The sequence below is a fragment of the Natator depressus genome, chromosome 1, assembly GCF_965152275.1.
Source record: "Natator depressus isolate rNatDep1 chromosome 1, rNatDep2.hap1, whole genome shotgun sequence".
In the NCBI taxonomy this organism is placed as follows: domain Eukaryota; kingdom Metazoa; phylum Chordata; order Testudines; family Cheloniidae; genus Natator; species Natator depressus.
Genome location: NC_134234.1, coordinates 162,062,373 through 162,081,318, shown reverse-complemented (window position 1 = coordinate 162,081,318; position 18,946 = coordinate 162,062,373). Strand labels below are relative to the sequence as shown.

Genomic DNA, 18,946 nt, shown 5'->3' with positions numbered 1-18,946 from the left:
GGGAGCTTAGTGCCACACTCCCATTCACACTAAATAGTCTGTAATACAGTGGTACTGTCAGCTTCTGAAACGGAATTGTTTTAAGAGGGTTAACCAAAAGCCCTAAACGTCTATAGATATTGATCAGTAATTATCCATTTTTTTCCTATTCAGGAATTAGACAACCTTCCACATTGTTTGTAATGATTCTATGGCTGCATGGGACTTCATGCTTGTCTGCTATTCTACATGGCATGACTGCACAGCTCTCCAGTCATCAAGGATTTTATGCTCCCAAAGCACAAACTTCTGTCACTTAAGGTAAATGAGAGTCTCTGTTGGCTGGAGTACTATTAGGGCTTGCCCTAGAGAACAATATAGTCACACAGACATTTGATTAAGACTGACATTCTGTCTAGTAGGGGGATAAGAGACACATCGATAGTAGCCAGTACCTTACATTGTATGGAAAATAATTACTGTACAAATATTCCCTGATTGTATTTACAGAGTAGGCTGGCAGTACCATGATATTTGAATATTGACCGGTAATCTTAGAAGGGCAATATTGCATCATGCAGTGCCACCTTAGTCTGTGCTATTTTCAACACTTAATATTTATATTTCAATAGCACCCAGAGGTCCCAGTTGTGATGAGGGCCCATTGTGCCAGGCACTGTACAAACACAGGTGGATGTAAGCCCTTTAAGGCAGGGATTCTAGTCTAAGGCCCCAATCCTACAATATGATAAATGTGGGCAGACTGCTGCTGACTTCACTAGCACTCCTGGTGGGTGTCTGTGATCCCTGATGCAGGTCAGATTCTAGGATGGGGTCCTGCAAAGGTTTCTTTGAACTACGTGCTTTTGATTTTGTATTGCGCCTGAGGAATTTTGCCTTTTTCGTTGATGAGTCTTCAAAGAGACTTCAAACCTGTAGTGGAATCATGGCATTCAAGCCTATCGTGCAAAATAGTTTACTCTAAGTTCACAGCACCAGCAGAGAGATTTCATGAAAGTAACACAGAGCCTCCTGTGCCCCACAGATGCTTATTCCAGTAACTCAAGAGGAATTCAAACTGTGGTGCCTCTTCATGCCGTGTTTGGTGCTCTCAGCTGCCCCTTCTCCTGCACCGAGTCTGGGGCTCTGCCCAGCCATATGCATGATGGCAAAGATTCCACTCTGCAAGCTTCTGAAGTGCTCTGACAGTGAGCTGTTCTCTGTATAATGGACTTGTCCGCTCCCAATATCAGGGGGAGTCATATTCATGAGAGATTTGCTTCTGCCCGCCCCAGTTATTGGAGTTGTGATAAATCTCTCACCCCTAGACCTGGGGAACAGGCATGTCGGCCTGCCAGTTGAAGATCTTGAATCTTTAGCGCACTAGACAGAACTATCCCCATCCTTAGCGTTCTTTGCTCAGGCATTGAAGCTCCTACTCCTTCCCAGGGACGGTGAGGTCTCTCCTACTGTCCTACCCACACCACAACAGGTGGAAAGTCTCACACTTCCTGTCTGCTTCCCCTTGGTCACAACTTCCAGTTTCCTGCTTCTTAACAGCCAGAAACCCTACTTCCTACCTGGTCCCTCCAGAGACTCCTGGAGTTATACACATGGCATTATTCAGTGCCCTGAGGCTTAAACAGAAACAGACCCTCAGACATTAAAAAAAAAAAGAAATAAAAACAATTGGCAGCACTACGTTTTCCAAGGAGCTGAACCTCGGAGGCGCTCATCTAGCGCAAAACCCATTGACTTCAGTGGGAGTTGCAAGTGCTCAGTGCCTCTCAGAATCAGACCCTAGAAAAACAGAGCTCATTGTCTGAGGCATGTGGCATGGCTCTGCATCATGCAATTTCTATATATCAGCACAAGCTCGCTGATCTCTTGTCAAATCAGCTAGCCTGGGGCAGGATCAGTTCACTGACTCCTGCATCCACTCACACCTGCAGGTGCAGGTACAGGTACTGCACAGGACTTCTGAATGTGCAGAGACCCAAATTACAGCATATTGGAAAAAACTGTATTGTAATTCAAGCCTGAGAGCAAAATGGCATTTTGTCTTGCTGAAGGGACCATAGGAAAAAGTGTTAGGAAACTCTGGATAGGCCAAGTAAAATAACACACCATAAAAATGAAGGTGCAAGGAGCTGTTTTCTTGTCCAGACACACAAGGTGTATATCATAGAATGTATGTTAAATTTTACTAATATTTTACGCAAGAAAAAAAATCTTCCATATCTAACCAATACTTTAATAGGTGCTTTTCTGTAGAAGTTATCTGATGATTGGCTACATGGCAATGATACACTATGCTTGCTGCATGTTTTAACCATTTATATGATCAAGCTAGGTTACATTTTGAGTTGAGTGTCACTGAGCCATCATATAAACACCCACTCTAAAACCTTCTAGAGATCTTAAAGAATCCAAAGGACACCAGCACTTTAAAACTGGCATTTAACTTTCTTGAAGGTGGTAAAGTTGTTACAATTTTGCATTGGGTGAAAGAGCTTTTTGTCTGATGAAAATGCAAGCTGTTAAAACAGGCAATTATACTTCTGAGTGAAAAAGGAAAAACGTGCAAGTTTTTAAAACCATGATCCCTTGATATGACGAAAGAATGATATGATGGCAGAACATTATAGCAGGCAAGGAAGGTCTGATTCATTGCTCTATTACATCAAGTTTATATTAACTTCTACACTGCGATAATGAAATCATGAATCAGGTATGGAGTGCTCAGCATAACACACTTAATTTACCTGCCATTGCCTTATAGATGGGGTTTGCTAAGCTGCCCAAGGGAGTCTGGCATGCAAATTCCATAGGAAGTCAATGGAATCTGGGCATCTATTTCCTTTAGGTTCATTTGAAAATCCCAGCACGCACAAATACAACAATGGCCATCATTACAAAATGGATCCTTATTACTACCTAGTGGAGTACTGTGTGCGCGGTATCTGCCATTCTAAATATACAGGTCAATACTGCAGTGAGGGCAAGCGTCCCTTTATTTAACAGAGCCCACATTACCTTCCGCTAGACAAACAAGCTCAGTGATCAGTCAGAATCACCACCTCCGAAAGGAGTCATTTATTTCACAGAAAAACTTCAGGACAAGTGAAATTGCAGTCTGTATGTGGCAGAGTCTTGAAACAAGTTGGGACTTTCATTCTCCTCCACTATCCCCCAGTTCACTAGTGGGTAAAATATACCACTGTGCAGAGGGTCAGCACAATGTATAGTCCTCTTTAGCCCGCACAATAATGCTCTTGTGGGACTGAAGCAGTGTGTAGGCCTTGTCCTGCCCCTTGTTTGCTGACTCTGTTTTATTGGTGAAATACATTTGCTTAGAAATAACATGTAGTAGCAGTTTCTTGGTTGGTGGTGTAAGGCTTTTTTATAGATCTTTTCTAAAAATAATACTGTGACATTTCAGCACATTCACTGCCTTCACTGAACAAATGATCTTGCTTTGTGTATAGCCGTTACAAAACCATACGGAGAGCGCCCACAAGAGGCAAAACCGTGTGTTTGTAGTTTGGCTTTATACTGTAATACAGAATCGCAAGGTAATGTAGTCATAAAGGGAAGTCTCCTTCACTCCTGTCCGCTCTTCACATGTAGTCAGTGCATTCGTCCTAACAAGGGGAGAGCTGGGTGTCTCCCAACACTTCCTCAGGATGAAGCCTGGTAACACTAGTGAGTTACAGGAAGTAACCAGACCCACGTCTTGAAAAAGATTAAAATTGCTTAGTGATGGTGATGTATTGTCAAAGGCAGAACGTCCTAACTAGTGTAATTTCAGAGAGCTCAGAATACAAGAGCAAATCTTTCAAACTGGATTCTTCTAGCACTTCAGTATAAAAACTCAAACCCAGGACACTGTAGGAAATCTTCACTATTAGCAAAGTTGGCGCCCACCCCCATAATAATAAATAATAATAAACCACTGGTAAAGCTTGCACCTGTAAGTTGTTCCCAGCGGGCAGACTCCTGCATCCACTGAGCCGCATTGAATTCAGTGGAGCTCCTTGAAGAATCAGGGTCTTCAGGCGTTCCTAAGGGCCCTCAGAGTAATCTTTCTGGGAACCCTGAGGCCTGGACTTGCATGTCTCCTGTGCTAAGAGGAGACACCCTAGTATTTAAAGCACTCTCCCATAATTCCTTGGACATAAAATACTGCACTAGGGCTCTTGGCTTTCCTGGTGTGAGCCAGACAGTCCTAAGCAGCACCCAAGAGTCACATAAATATCCTTTTGGGCCCATGCCATTGCTACAGGAAGAATTGGATCCATGATCTTTCCACGAGCATCAATGTGCCAAATATCCATTTCTCACAGGACTGACTTCCTCAGCCTGTTTGAGTGCAATGTCACTAAAATCATTCTCCTATTTATACCAGTACCAGCAGGGAGGACAATCGTTCCCTTAAATGAGGGCCTGATTCATCTCCCATTAAAGTCAATGGCAAAGCTCTTACTGATTGCAGTGACAATTGGGTTAGGCCCTTAGTGCAGCTTTGGGTACAAATACAGTCCACTCACATGGGGCATGAGGTGCATTCTTCAAAGCACAATGGGGAGTTTGCCTGAGCCACTCCCTTCCCTCTTGTATTTTGTTGGATGTAGGTGGAGGTCATTGAGCCCAGGGGACGTTTAGCTCGCTGCCTGGGTTCCAGCAGGATGCTTAGGGTACGGCTACACTGCAAACAAACAAAACCCAAACCCATGGCAGAGAATCTCCAAGCCTGGGTCAACTAACTCAAGCTCACAGAGCGTGTGCTACAGGGCTAAGAAGAGTAGGGTAAGCATTCCGGCTCAGGCTGGAGCCTGGGCTCCGAGACTCTCCCCCCAACTCTGGGCTTCAGAGCCTGGGCTACAGCTTGAGCCCAATGGTCTTCACTGCGATTTTTAGCCCCATAGTGCAAGCCTGAGTCAGCTGACCCTGGCTCTGAGACTCGCTGCTGTGGGCCTTTCTTTGCAGTGTAAACAGAAGCGTACTCCAAGGTGCTAGATGATGGATGGCTAACTCCTAGGCCAGGGGTAGTCCATTATTTTTTGTCAAGTTCCACATGCCAGAAAAACATTTTTCACACCACAATAACAATGATAATAAGTAAAAAACAAAAAGATGTTGGGGTCCATTCAAAAGCGTCTAATGATCTGGATTTGGTCTGCCTATTGACTACCCATTCTAGGCTGTCTTCGCTGCAGGCTCCAAAATAGACTCATTCACGATGTGGGAATGTTTAGCATCTGGCTAAGCCTTTGCCTATATTTCTCCACAACAGTCCAGTGTTCTTTCTTCCTGTGTAGAGTGCTTGGATATTCTAAGTCTCTTGTCGCTTAAACACATGCATTTGGAAAGTGGTCAGTCTCCCACTCTATTTAATCTACACAGAGGCGCTATTCAAACCACCAGTGATCTCTGTATATATTGCTACCATAGGGGCTACTTTCTAGGCTACTTAATGGGAGCTCATCTGTCAGCCCTGCCATCTACAATGACAGCTCTATGGCCCTGGTTCAGCAAAGCACTTTAGCATGTGCTTGGATGAATAAGGATGGGATTACTCCTGTGGTTAAAGTTAAGCAGCGGCTTAAGTGCTTTGCTGAACAGAGACAGACTTATCATGTGCTAGAGTGCTTTGCTGGTTTGGGGCCTCAATTATACAGTCCGTTCAAGTTATCTGACTCCCAGAGGGAGGGAAGGTTACAATATATAGCCCTGCATGGAACAGAACATCAGGCTTCTGCTGAGTTGGAATCAAAGCATTTCATATTCTTGCAGTTTTGATCTCAGCTTTCTCCCTTTTTACAAGCTGATATTCATTGGGTTTGTAACCACTGACCGCTAGAGAATTTTCTTTACAGTGTGTATCATGATTGAAATCTTGATCTACAGCAACACACTTAAAATAATGAAATAGATAATTTTATAAGTTGATTCAGGAGCCAAAAGCTCTTTCTATTTACCAAGTGTAATGACGGTGCAAAGCCAGACTGTTTGCTCCAAAAGGTGGCATAGTGTTTGGGACCTGACTCAGTCACCTTGAATGAGACAGCAAGTTATTGTACTGATAAACTCTACAAAACTTTTGCTAGACATACCTAATTATATATATTCTCCACGAGTTTTTATGAGGGAATGTTTTTTAATGTTCATTTTACAAATGTTTACCTTGAAAAGCCCACCTTTTGTTACACGCGAGTAGCATTGGGCGGGGGGGGGGGGGGGAATAATCATTATGGCTAATACAACTTTTGTAACGTTATCAAAATTGAGAGGTAACAAATATGGACTTTTCCACCATCACTAGAGTCTAAACTCATATTGCAGTGCGTGCCACTGTGGAATTTCAATCAGTGCTAATCTATCACTTATTGGGGGAGAGGGATAGCTCAGTGGTTTGAGCATTTGAGCAGGGTTGTGAGTTCAATCCTTGAAGGGGCCATTTAGGGATCAGGGCAAAAATTGGGGATTGGTCCTGCTTTGAGCAGGGGGTTGGACTAGATGACCTCCTGAGGTCCCTTCCAACCCTGCTATTCTATGATACCAGTCAAAACCTTTGAAACACAGAAAAGTTGGTAATCGGGTCGAATTGCCTTAGCTTTGAGAGGGTTTGCCCTGTACAGTATATGCATTCCACATGAAACTTGGCATTGTGTTCACGTGCGTAGGCACGCAAATCTATTTCAATGTATATATAAATACATACACATATATATGTGACTATGTGTGTATACAGTATAAAAACATGGCTATGTTGTCAAATATTACATAACAGAAAAAGGACTAGACAATTTTTTGTTTTAAATATTTTAAAGTGTGAACTGTGTTTGAGTATTTTTCTGTGTATATAAAGATATTTTTAGGACCTAACTTAAGTGCATAAAAAGGTGTAGTAGAAATATGTTAAACTAGCGTAGTAGTTTGACACAGTAATTAGAAGAGGTTCTGCTGAGCTTGCAGCTTAATTCCTTGCACTTTTTTAAAGCTGTAAAATACGTAGTTAGCAATAAATTCTAGGACCTCAAAACATCAAGCAAGTAAAAGGGAATTGTTATGTGACCAGCGATCTGATGACACTAACAGCCAGCAGTTCTTGAAGGTTGTAATGGGCACAGATGAGAATGGTAGCATCATATGCAAGAGAAGAAATATGGTCAGAGCCTAAGAAAATAGATTGGAAACTAAAGAGTAGTTTTCCCCAGAGATTTGTGGTCAGTCTGCACTACAAAAGCTAAAGGATTTGAGTTGCAGCCTTAGCTCCGCTAAAGTCTGATCTTTCACCATTTATTAATCAAAAATTGTCCAGGGAAGCTCTTCTTTAGTCGGTGTCACAGATCCAGCATGACTGGGGTAGAAAGCACTATTACCACCCACTTTTTCTGTAGCATTTTGACCACGGGCTTGTTGCAAACTTTCCAAGTAATGACTAGCCACTGCAGCTGGGCTTTTTAATCTGCTGTTCATTTGCTTTCACTTCAGTCATTTTACTGCTGGTGAAAGATGTTTAATCAAAGTATTTTAACCCTTTCTAAGCTGCTACTTTGGGCTTTTCTAGCTGATGCGCAGCAAGCTGGGGTGTAAAACTACAGCACAATAAGGTGCTGTGCACCGATTGTCCGTGCTAGCGCACACTACAGCTTCCTAGTGTGCTTTGACTGACTCCCCTTTTGGTAGCATCTGAGGACTCCTTCAGTACGTTCGCCGCACAGTGCCAGTTCAGCTGTGGTCATCCAGGCAGGACTCATGGGATGCTATCACTAGATTTCCACTGTGCATAGAGTCTTGTTTCCTGAATCAGGCATAGGTGCTGGTGTTTTCAGAACAACCCCACAGCAGTCTCATTTTGTGGTGCACAGTGCACCAACAATGAAATTTACTCCTGGGCTGAAGCCCAGCACAAGGTCCATACATCACTGGCATCCAGTTTCAGCGGGGCATAACCTGTGCTAACTCACGGCATATGGATGCATTGGCATCGTTGTGGAAAATTAACCATGTGTTGTGTTTGGATCAGAACAGCCTGAGGCTACCGTTATTCAAGCATGCGCATGCAGGGAGAGTCAGCCAGCCTAGCTGCTCTACCCAAACAGGAACACACAGAAGTTTATCTAGCTTACAGGCAATATTCAATTACTCACATTTCCACATTAGTATTTTTCCAAACCTTGGCAGTCTAATACCTTATTAGGAATAGAGCCAAAAACAAGCTTTTCCTGTTGTTGACAGGTTATTCTTTTGCGGTTAACAGTTCTCCTAATCCTAGCTGCTATGGTTACATTTCTTAAGCTGGGCTGTTGCAATTGCTTTACAATGGAATTTTCCTCACTCTCTTCTCATGCCTTCTGACCACATACACCGTTAGCTTGACCAAAGATTAGGCCTATCCAATTTTTCCTGTACAGCATCCTTATTAATTGATGAAATTACAGGTCAACCCTCTCTTGCCTTGAAAAAATGCATCTTCTTGTGAGGCCAGTTCACCCAGTAGAAAGACAGGTTTTGGTTGAATGTGAGATAATTTGCTGTTTTCCTACTGTGGCTACTATTTAAATATCAGCATTATGAAAGGAAATACAGTGTATCTGTAATGTTAAAAGTTCTTCCCCAACTAGTTTACAGTTCACAAAGGATTAGATGCTTTTTAGAATGCTAATTCATGATTAACAGGTTTTGTAGAATACCCTATTCCTTTCTTCAGTTAACTGGAAAAGGAATTTAGCTCTAAAACCTTTACAGACTTTATCATGGGTACTTTTTACTTCGTGTTGGTGGGTTATTGAAAAAGGCAATCCATAGTATTTTTACATAAAATGGGGAACACCCTCTTGCTGGTTGTGTTGTTACTTGCTAGTACACTTGTGGACATGTAAATGGTATTCTTTAGTTTCCTTTAAAAAAAAAAAATACTGTACTGTTCATCAGAGCCTACAAATTCATAAGGCATTATAAAATACTTGTGCTGCCTGTCTTTGTCTTAGATCTGGTTAAACAGGGAAGTTAATTTTTTTTCTCAGAAAAATACATTTGTACTGTTAATTTAGGTATCTTTATCCATTCCATGCTTTTTTTTTTTTCAACTGGTCATCGTAGGTAATAATGGAAAATACATAATTAGACACCACTGTTCCTTTATATTATGAAAATCTCAAACATGCTTGGATGAACATTTTTGAATCTGCTGTTTCCTTTGCTCCACTTGTTTAAGTTATTCCATTTATGAACGAGGTCAAAGAAAAGTTTTTAGTATTCCTTTTGTACAAATTACACCCACTTCCACTACTGTATTCAGTGAGATTAACATTGCAAGTAAGTTTCTATTCTTGTTTTTTGTTTGACAAATTACTGTATGTATGTACGTGAAATTATGCAAGAATAAACCTAGTTTTTTTAACAATGAATTGTGTATGATGTCAAATGTGTAGAAAAGCTTGAATCATCAATGAAATATTTTTAAAGACTTACATGATAGTAATATGCAAGGAAATACAAATACTAAGGTTTGGCACATACAGCACACTTCATTCAAGGCTTTCTTATCTATAAATAAAGTGTTCCAGCACCTCTGGGAAATAGGTATTTTGTCCCCATTTTACAGATGTGGAAATTGATAGAGGTTTCAAGTTCAATCCATGCAAACAGTGGAAATGCTAATAGGATCCCTATTCCTCACCATCTGTTTACTCCTAAATTACACTTCAGTGTAGGGTTGGGACCCCAGTTAGCACTTTACAGCAGCACACTAAATCCTGCAGCTGAATTAATCTCTGATTTTATTTTCTTTTTCTTGGGGGCCTTACTTTGTCCTAATAGGTAGACACTCACTGCAGAGAAAAAGGGAGCTCCCTCAGCCTACAGTTGAGTGTGTGTGTGGAATTGATAGGTCTAGATGAAGAACTCCTGCAACTCAAGAAGTGCAGCAGTTTCAGCAGGGTGTCCTGCTTTTAACTCACTCCTCTCCTTCCACCCGCTCCAAACCATTTTATTTCCACTTGTCCTTTTATTTAAATAGGAGAAAAGGAGAGTGGCTTGTACAATGGGTTGTAGTAGGAATTAGCACATCTGCAACAAACTCAGAATAGTATTGCCAGTTCCATGTCTTCTCTGAGCAGCACCAGTCAGGCGCACCCAATAATAGATACCTTAAATAGGTGATCTCACAACTGAGGTAAGTATATTTAAAATCTGTTTCCAAAACCATTTAAGGTTACTTACATAAAAAAAAAAAGTCATGGATTTTTGGAGGGTAAACCTACTATTTAAAAAAAAAAAAGCTGAGGAGAATTAGTAGCCAAATAAACCTTAAGTCCAAAGAAATGCATATTACAATGCAGCCTTATGATTAGCCATTTGCTTTTAATTTTTTTATCTTGATTTTGAATATTTTAAGGGATACTTTAAGTGGGAAGTCTCAGTAAATGTATCAACTGAGATTTTTAGACAATTGTACATTCAGTAGTTTAACAGGCAACCTGTATAACAAACAATGCATGATAAACTTAAGTGGATGCGTTTTGGCTGAAACACCTATCAAGTATATAATTTTATGTACTTGGCTGTTGTGAGAACTCATTGATAACGGGTCATTGTTTAACATTCCATCAGCTTCATGACAAAATGTCTGTTTTCAACTAATGGCTGTTTAAGCATTACACTGTTCCTGTTTTTGAAAACAGACTGACTCATGGAACAGCAAATGTAATCTGGTGGCATTTATAGAGCACTCATCCTTGTAGTGCCCTGTATGAACACTGTTCCTGGATTAAAAGACAGCAGCAATAACTAATGTAGTGCAACTCAATAGTTTGACCAATTGGTCAACTTTTCCAGAAAAAGTTCTCCATTGCCTTCAGAGTTACATAGCTAGATTCAGGCCAAGCCCATTTTCCAAACCAAGAGTTACAGGGTGGCTAAATAGGGCTCTGTAATTGATGCTCTTTACAACCTAACTTTGGAGAGGTTACTGCAGCTAATGCTGCATTTCAGAGTTAATCACCTTACTCTAATCAAACACTACAGCCTATTGAAGGAGAAATATTTTATTGTTTCCATATAATAGATTGATGGGTTTCACTGTGAAAAACAGTTGGATAAGATGTTACACAGTATCTCTCATGATTTTGGTCAGTTTCTGAATCTTGGATTTTGTTGACATGTCAGCATACTTATCCCCAATGCTGACAATCATTCCACCCAGGATTAATGGATCAGTCTAGGAAGAAGAAAAAGTTACACACATCTATTAAATGAAAATCCACTGGCCAAATATTCAATTGTCAATCTTTTCTACGCAGTAAAGAAAAAGTTGTCTAATTAATAGGAATCTTGTTCTTGCAGTTACTATGATGGAAGTTTAGTAGTTATTAAAAATGCCACTGCATTTATAATCAAAAGCAGAGTTTAATATGTATATCAAATTTTACTAAACCAAGAGATTGTAAAATGCGTAAAAAATATTTAGAATAGATCTTTCAATGAAGTCTGTACCTCAGATCTGCCTGTTGGTTACAGAAATTGCTTCACTTTATGCAGTTTATTCACAAGTCATTAGTCCTTACCTTGGTCTCCAATTTCAAGACTTCTCCTTTAGCCAAGAAGCCACTCAAAGCTGTTTTTAATTCAGTAAGGCTGGCCTGATCCAAGGGCTGGGGCAGGGGAATAATAATAATAAAAAAAAAAAAAAAAAAAAAAAATCAAACTACAGAAAATAAAGGGTTGTATTTAAATATCCAATGTCCAAAATACCTGAATTTTCTATTCCCAAGCTTAATACACAAGCTGGAGGAGGGACTAAAGGAAGAAAGAGCAATGAGCGACACTTTTGGGTAATAAACAGTGAACGTGAGAATGCATAAAAAGTAGCATTTGTTCGGTGTGCCTTGGACCAGTTAGTTTTAGTTCTACTTAATTACATGAATAGATGTTTCTGATCAGCAAGACAGCTGTGTTTTGGTTACAGAGGGAAGGTTTATTTTCTGCTGCAAACATGTACTAAAGATTGAAGATAGGAAAGATGGTTAAATTACGGAACTGGGACTCTACTCGCTGGATTGCAATTCTCAGCTTTGCCACAGGGTTCCTGTATGACCTTGGGCAGTCACCTCAGTTCCTCAGCTACAAAATGGAGAGGATACTTTCCTATCTCACAGGGCTATAAAAAGGATACAGTCAGGAATGTTTGTAAGGCATTCAGCTACTCTGGAGATGGGGACCAGACTGGAATCGGAGCAGATTTTGCAGAGAACAGCAACAGTTATAGATTCTAGCTGTACTGCTGGTAAGTTATTGAAAAAAACAAATTGTGACATCAGTGTCTTTAAAAGCCATAAAAGAGCAGGAATGGGCACAAGAGCGGTCATTTTAGCCACAGAAACTTAGTGCATAGACGAGAACTTGTGCACCCAAACACACATGCAAGCCTTTTCATGTGTCCAGTAAGTCATTAACTAGGCTGTTCTTTCAGCACACAACAATGCTAGTGTCTGAAGCTGTGGATGTAGAGAGCTCCGTGTGCTTTGTAAACAAGAAATGGAAGCGTTGAATATATTTAGCCTGGCTAGGAAGCTAATTACAGCCAAGTCCTAGGTTTTCAGAGACTTACTAGGAAAAGTCATTGGCTGGCAACCTAGGAGGAACCAAAACTCTGACAGGACTGGAAGTATTTAGTTACTGCCCACCAGACAAGCTAGTGACTAAGTAAAAATGCAAGATCCACTGGCTCTCCAACCTGAGGCTCAAAACTTGAGTAGCCTCCCACTTCCATTTCCCGCAGACCAAGAGCAAAAGGAGAAGGTTTTCCTACCATTTCTGAGAAATTCCTCCTGTGGTTTTCCTCAACCATTTGTCGCTCACAGTTAATTATGTAAGCGCTGGGAAACAACTGAAGTCAGTTAAGGAAAAAAATGCACAACGGTTTTGTTTTCTGGTCAATGGTTGCTGGGGATCTGAAAGCCTGTGTACAAGTAACTTCCATTCAGGTATTGTGGTGAACATGCAGTGCTGTTCATTTCTCAAGCATAGCCAAGCTCAACCTCTTCAGGCTGCTTAGAGCAATTAAGCAAAAAAAATTGCAGCAACCACCAATTAAGCCCAATCCTGCAGTTCTTATGTTTCTAACTTACATTAGCAGTGGTGATTGAGCAGAGCACTTCTCCACGGTATGCACTCATGATCTTTCCAAAAGCAGAAATTACATCTGGAGCCTGTTGCAAACGACCATTTTCAGCAAGCAATTCTGGAAAAAGAGACGTTGCAATGTTTAAACCAAGTTACATATGAAAAATATATCCAATACAAACTGAGTTAAGAATGCAAAAGAGCAAACCACAGCAAATACCAAAATGCTTCAATAGTTTCATTTTACATAGACACTTAAGAAATTAAGACAAAGTAAGTAAGTTTGGTCATGAAAAATTAATATTTGCTAGTGTAATGCTCAGACTATAGTTATATCAATGACTACTTACTCATGAAATTGATGGTGATTGGAGACAATTTCTCTTTTACTAAAACATCACTTATGGTTTTTTGTTTAATTACACTCTTTATATGAGGATTAACGACAACACTGGACAATTTGGGGTCCTTCAAAAGTGTCTAAAAAAGATAAGATAGGTAACATGATCACCAGTAGAAAACCTTGTTCACCCATTTTTACACACATCCTTGGAAAATGCACAGGTTTACATTAACTAAATGAAGACGAACATGGAAAGTTTCAAAGCAGAGTAGAAACTTCTACAAACTTCTAATAAAAAGCTTCTTATAAATCTTTCCTGACTTACTGAGCTGGATATAGAAGGAGAAAATCCCTCGCGCCCAAAGCATAGAAGAGTATGATGAAAAATCCCAGGGCAGGTCTAAACTACAGAATTACTGCAATATAATTACGGTGCTCAGAGGTGTGGATTATTCACACCTCTGAACAACGTAATTATACTGACTTAGGTGCTCATGTAGACAGCATTTTGTCAGCAGGAGAGCTTTTACCCAACATAGCTACCGGCTCTTGCAGAGGTGGATTAATTATACCAGTGGGAGAGCTCTCTTTCGTCAGCGGAGAGCGTCTTCATTAAATCACTACAGTGGTACAGCTGCAGTGTTTTTAGTGTAGACCTGCCCCCAGGAACTAAAAAGCAAGTGAAGATAACCAGAATATGCAAATGTGAAAGTGACAAGTGTAGATTGAAAAAAGCCTCCAAAGGCTACATCTACACTGCAGGCTATGGGAGTGTGAAATGTTGTGCTCTAGCTGTTTTGTATGGACATTGCTGTTACAAGCTAAAAAGGTATTTAGTTTGCATTAACATAATCCTCTTTCAAACAGGACTCTTCACATTTTCTATTAAGGCAAGGGCCAGTATTGAGAACTAGACCAGAAAAGCAACAGCATGTGTTTAATACTAATCATATATTCTATATAAAAATGTGATGTTTTTAAATTTGCAATGTTTAGGATTTGTTAAACACAGAGAAATCCCTTCTCTATCATTGAAAAGGGGGGGAAACAGTATAAGAAAAGCCATTTCCACAACACTTAATTTATAGCTTATTTTTAAATTGTTTAGAGAAGTAACTGTACAAGACCTACTTACCGATACTCGACTAAGCTCCTTTTCTACCTGGTCCAGTTTCTTCTGCTTAGAAGCAGCAGAGTAAAGAGCAGTTGCATAGCGACCTTCCAGTCCATAAACCTGGATTGGAGGCTTGAAAAACAGAGGAGTCAAATTAGTGACTCCTAATGCTCGACAGTTACTAACTCAGAGCAGGTTTAACGTCAGGAGATGCACAACTTTCCTCTTGAAAAACAACCTACCCTTAAAGGTTTTGACCTACCACAAATACCAAAAAAAAGTGAAAAATAAGAGCTTTTAGAAGCCCGCTGTCACCTAGTTGCATTTTTTTGCGTATTCGTGGGATAGGTGATATGAACGGCTTAGCTCCCTGTGCTTTTTGGATGACATTAAACAAAATACCATGGAGGGCTGCACTCTCTCTGGGGTTAGGCCCCCTGGCTCCACTGCCGCCTGGAAACGTACCTCTGAACCTTCTTACTCCGTGAGCCCCCTCAGGGAGTCCACTCACACTGGACCCACGAGGCCTCCACGCCCAGAGGGAGCAATGCCACCCCACAGTGACTCTCAGCCAGCGTAAAACAGAAGGGTTTATTGTACATCTGAACACAGCACAGACAGTTCTCAGGGCCCTCAAGCCTAGAAAGTCACAGCACTGGGCAACCAGGTGGCTCAGGCTGCTCTCTGCCCCCAGTCCAGAAGTGACCTCCTTCCAGCCAACCACCCTATATCACCTTCCCAACAGCCTCTCCTCTGTCCTCCTTCTTCGGTCCCAAGCAAACAGACCACCTGGGCTCTCTCTCCTTTGTTCCCACTAGCTAGAACCGGCTGCCTTTCTGCCCAATTTTAGTGGAAGGGTCAACTAAACTCCCAACAAAGTCAACACGAGTTTGATTGGGTCCGACAACAGATAGTGTGTGACAGCTGCTAATTATGTCACTGCACTAAACCAGGATTTTCAAGAGAGACTAGCAATTTTGGGTGCCCATCTTGAAACACCTTGAAGGGGCTTGATTTTCAGAAAGTAGTGAACACCACCTACTATCAGAGTTCGGACCTGTTAATGTGTGTTAAGCTAGTCACACAAAAATCACTGGTCACTTGAAAAAATCTTGACCCCTGTAGATAAGAACGCCTATACTGGGTCAGACCAAAGGTCCATCAAGCCCACTATCCTGTCCTCTGACAGTGGCCAATGGCAGGTGCCCCAAAGGGAATGAACAGACAGGTTATCATCAAGTGATCCATGCCCTGTCACCCAATCCCAGTTTCTGGCAAACAGAGGCTAGGGACACCATTCCTGCCTATCCTGGCTAATAGCCATTGATGGACCTATCCTCCATGAATCTATCTAGCTCCCTTTTGAACCCCGTTATAGTACTGGCCTTCACAACACCCTCTGTCAAGGAGTTCCAGAGGTTGACAGTGTGTTGCGTGAAAAAATACTTTCTTGTGTTTATTTTAAACCTGCTACCTCTTAATTTCATTTGGTGGCCCCTTGTTCTTGTGTTATGAGAAGCAGTAAACAACACTTCCTTATTTACTTTCTCTATACCACTCGTGATTTTATAGACTTCTATCATATCCCTCTTTAGTCGCCTCTTTTCCAAGCTGAAAAGTCCCAGTCGTATTAATCTCTCCTCATACAGAAGCCGTTCTATACCCCTAATCATCTTTGTTGCCCTTTTCTGAACCTTTACCAATTCCAATAAATCTTTTTTGAGATCGGGCGACCACATCTGCACGCAGTATTGAAGGGGTGGGCGTAGGCAATATGATATTTTCTGTCTTATTATCTATCCCTTTCTTGATGCTTCCCAACATTCTGCCCGCATTTTTGACTGCTGCTGCACATTGAGTGGATGATTTCAGAGAATTATCCACAATGACTCCAAGATCTCTTTCTTGAGTGGTGACAGCTAATTTAGACCCCATCACTGTATATGTATAGTTAGGATTATGTTTTCCAATGTGCATTACTTCGCATTTATCAACATTAAATTTCATCTGCCATTTTGTTGCCCAGTCACCCAGTTTTGTGAGATCCTTTTGTAGCTCTTTGAAGTCTGCCTGGGACTTAACTATCTTGAGTACTTTTGTATATCTGCAAATTTTGCCACCTCACTGTTTACCTCTTTTTCCAGAACATTTATGAATATGTTAAATAGGACTGGGCCCAGTACAGATCCCTGGAGGAGACCACTATTTACCTCTCTCCATTCTGAGAGCCGACCATTTATTCCTACCCTGTGTTTCCTATCTTTTAACCAGTTACCAATCCATGAGACAACCTTCCCTCTTATCCCATGACTGCTTATTTTGCTTAAGAGCCTTTGGTGAGGGACCTTGTCAAAGGCTTTCTGAAAATCCAAATACACTATATCCACTGGATCTCCTTTGTCCGCATGCTTGTAATAAACTATTAAAAATAATAAAATAAAATATTTAACTCCCTTTTCTCAATAGCTCTTTGGGATGCTTTTGGTTTGATCATTAAGTTTAACTTCCTATTGAGCTTCTCATATTTAAAACAATATGCATTAGTTACAGTGTTAAAAAGGTTGTAGCGGTCTTCTTGTCACTCAAATCACTTTAAGCAGGAAGCCCTGGTAAAAAGCTTTTACCACCTTTAAAAGGAATTCCTACTTTGATAGAAGAGACTTATTTCTACTACTGCTGCTACACTGGAAGCTACAGAGACGCAGCGAACCTGTCCTGGTACTGGACATACCCCATAGGACTAAGGGGGCAGCACTGAGAAAAAGGATCTGTTGTCATACCCCAGCACTACAAGAGGAACTGAAACAAAAATAACCAGCTTGAAAAGAACACATTTGCATCATTAAGTAACCTACAGACATTCCAATTAAATAACATTACTATTGCAGTATGCAAACAAGTAATCAAGGGGCTTAAATCTGTTCCAGAAGAGATGCTTCAATTAACTGCAGCTTGTGGTTTTTCAGGTAAATGAGGCAGAGACACTCCTGGGACTCTCACTCTGTGCACAGACTCAGCCAAAGCAGCACACGCTGAACCAACAATACCGCACTTGTGCCTCCTGGGAAGCTAAGTTAAGGGGACGGGATAGTTGAAGACGTTATCACACCTGCCTAGGAACAGTAAAGCCCGGGCATAACAGTAGAGGACAAATAGCCAACATAAGCCCGTTGAAATTGCCCCGGGAAACTCCCTGCGCGACCAAACCCTTGTCGGCGACCCTACCTTTACCAGCTGGGACGCGGGCCCGGCCAGGGAGGTGCTGAAGAAGCGCAGCTAGAAGAAAAGAGGGCGGGGGGGAGGGGAGGTTAGCGTGTAATTTTCCGCAGTAAGGACGTGAGCCGGGAGGAAAAACACCCGCGAGCCGGGGGCGTCTCACTATCGCATGGGCCACGGGCTCGCCGGGCGACCCCCCCCCCCCGAGCCGCTTTTCGGGCCCGAGCGAGCCTGGCGGTCACAGGCCGGCCCCGCTCGGCCCGGCCGGGCGCCCCAGCAAGGAGAGAACCCAGGAGTCCGGGATCCCCCCGCCCCCCACCAGGGGCTCCCCGGGCCCGGCTCGCGGGGGGAGAGGGGGGAGGCGGGCAGCGGCCGCCGGGCCCGGCCGAGGAGCCCATGGACCCCGGGGCGGTGAGGCCCGGCCCCTTCCCGCTCGGGTCCCCGCGAGCCCGGAGCCGCTGTCGGTCACCTTCCCCGGGAGCCCCGCGGCCGCCGCCATAGTCTCCTGCTGCTGTAGGTCAAACCGCTTCCCTCGCTCAACGGCGATTAGGACGCATGCGCAGTACTACACCGACACCCCTCCCCGCCGCGGGGCACGCTGGGAAAGCGAGTCCTGGGGCCCCGCCCGCTCCTGGGGATTGTAGTTTGTCAGCGAGCGCTGCTGCCGCCGCCACCACACTGAGGTTGGGAGGTGGGGGTGGGGCGGACGGGACGGGACGCAAAGCGGTGGGCGGAAACAGCCTCAGCCCTGGGCACCATGAGTCCGGGCCCCCGGGAACATGAGCTGGACCCGGAACCCCAGGACGTTCTCACCCCGCCAGCGTGGCGTAGAAACGGCTCCTCGACGGAACGTTCTGCTTGGGTTGTACTGAGCGTGCGCCCATCGACTGAGCATGCTCCGTGGCAGCAGTTGAAGCCGCTGCCCTCGCCCTGCCCTTACTCGGACTCAGCTTCCTTTGCCAGGGCTTTACAGCAGGGGGCGGGAGCTGAGCCCTGCGGGGAGAACAGAAGAGCGGCCATAGGGGGTCAGACCGAAGGCCCACCCAGCCCAGTATCCTGTCTTCCGACAGTGGCCAAGGACAGGTGCCCCAGAGGGCATGAACAGAACCATAATCATCAAGTGATCCATCCCCGTCGCCCATTCCCAGCTTCTGGCAAACAGA

At 42.8% G+C, this 18,946-nt stretch overlaps 1 protein-coding gene across 1 annotated transcript; it reads right to left on the bottom strand.

Moving 5' to 3' along the window:
* Nucleotides 1-11,020: 11,020 nt before the first annotated feature.
* Nucleotides 11,021-18,409, bottom strand: ATP5PO (ATP synthase peripheral stalk subunit OSCP). The gene is made up of 7 exons (XM_074970344.1): nucleotides 18,253-18,409; nucleotides 17,793-17,843; nucleotides 14,589-14,699; nucleotides 13,461-13,590; nucleotides 13,116-13,228; nucleotides 11,553-11,639; nucleotides 11,021-11,206 (listed from the first exon to the last, which is right to left on the bottom strand). Exons 1-7 carry the CDS (start codon nucleotides 18,280-18,282, stop codon nucleotides 11,093-11,095), a joined length of 636 nt encoding a protein of 211 aa, XP_074826445.1. The 5' UTR covers nucleotides 18,283-18,409; the 3' UTR covers nucleotides 11,021-11,092.
* Between the last annotated feature and the right edge of the window lie 537 nt (nucleotides 18,410-18,946).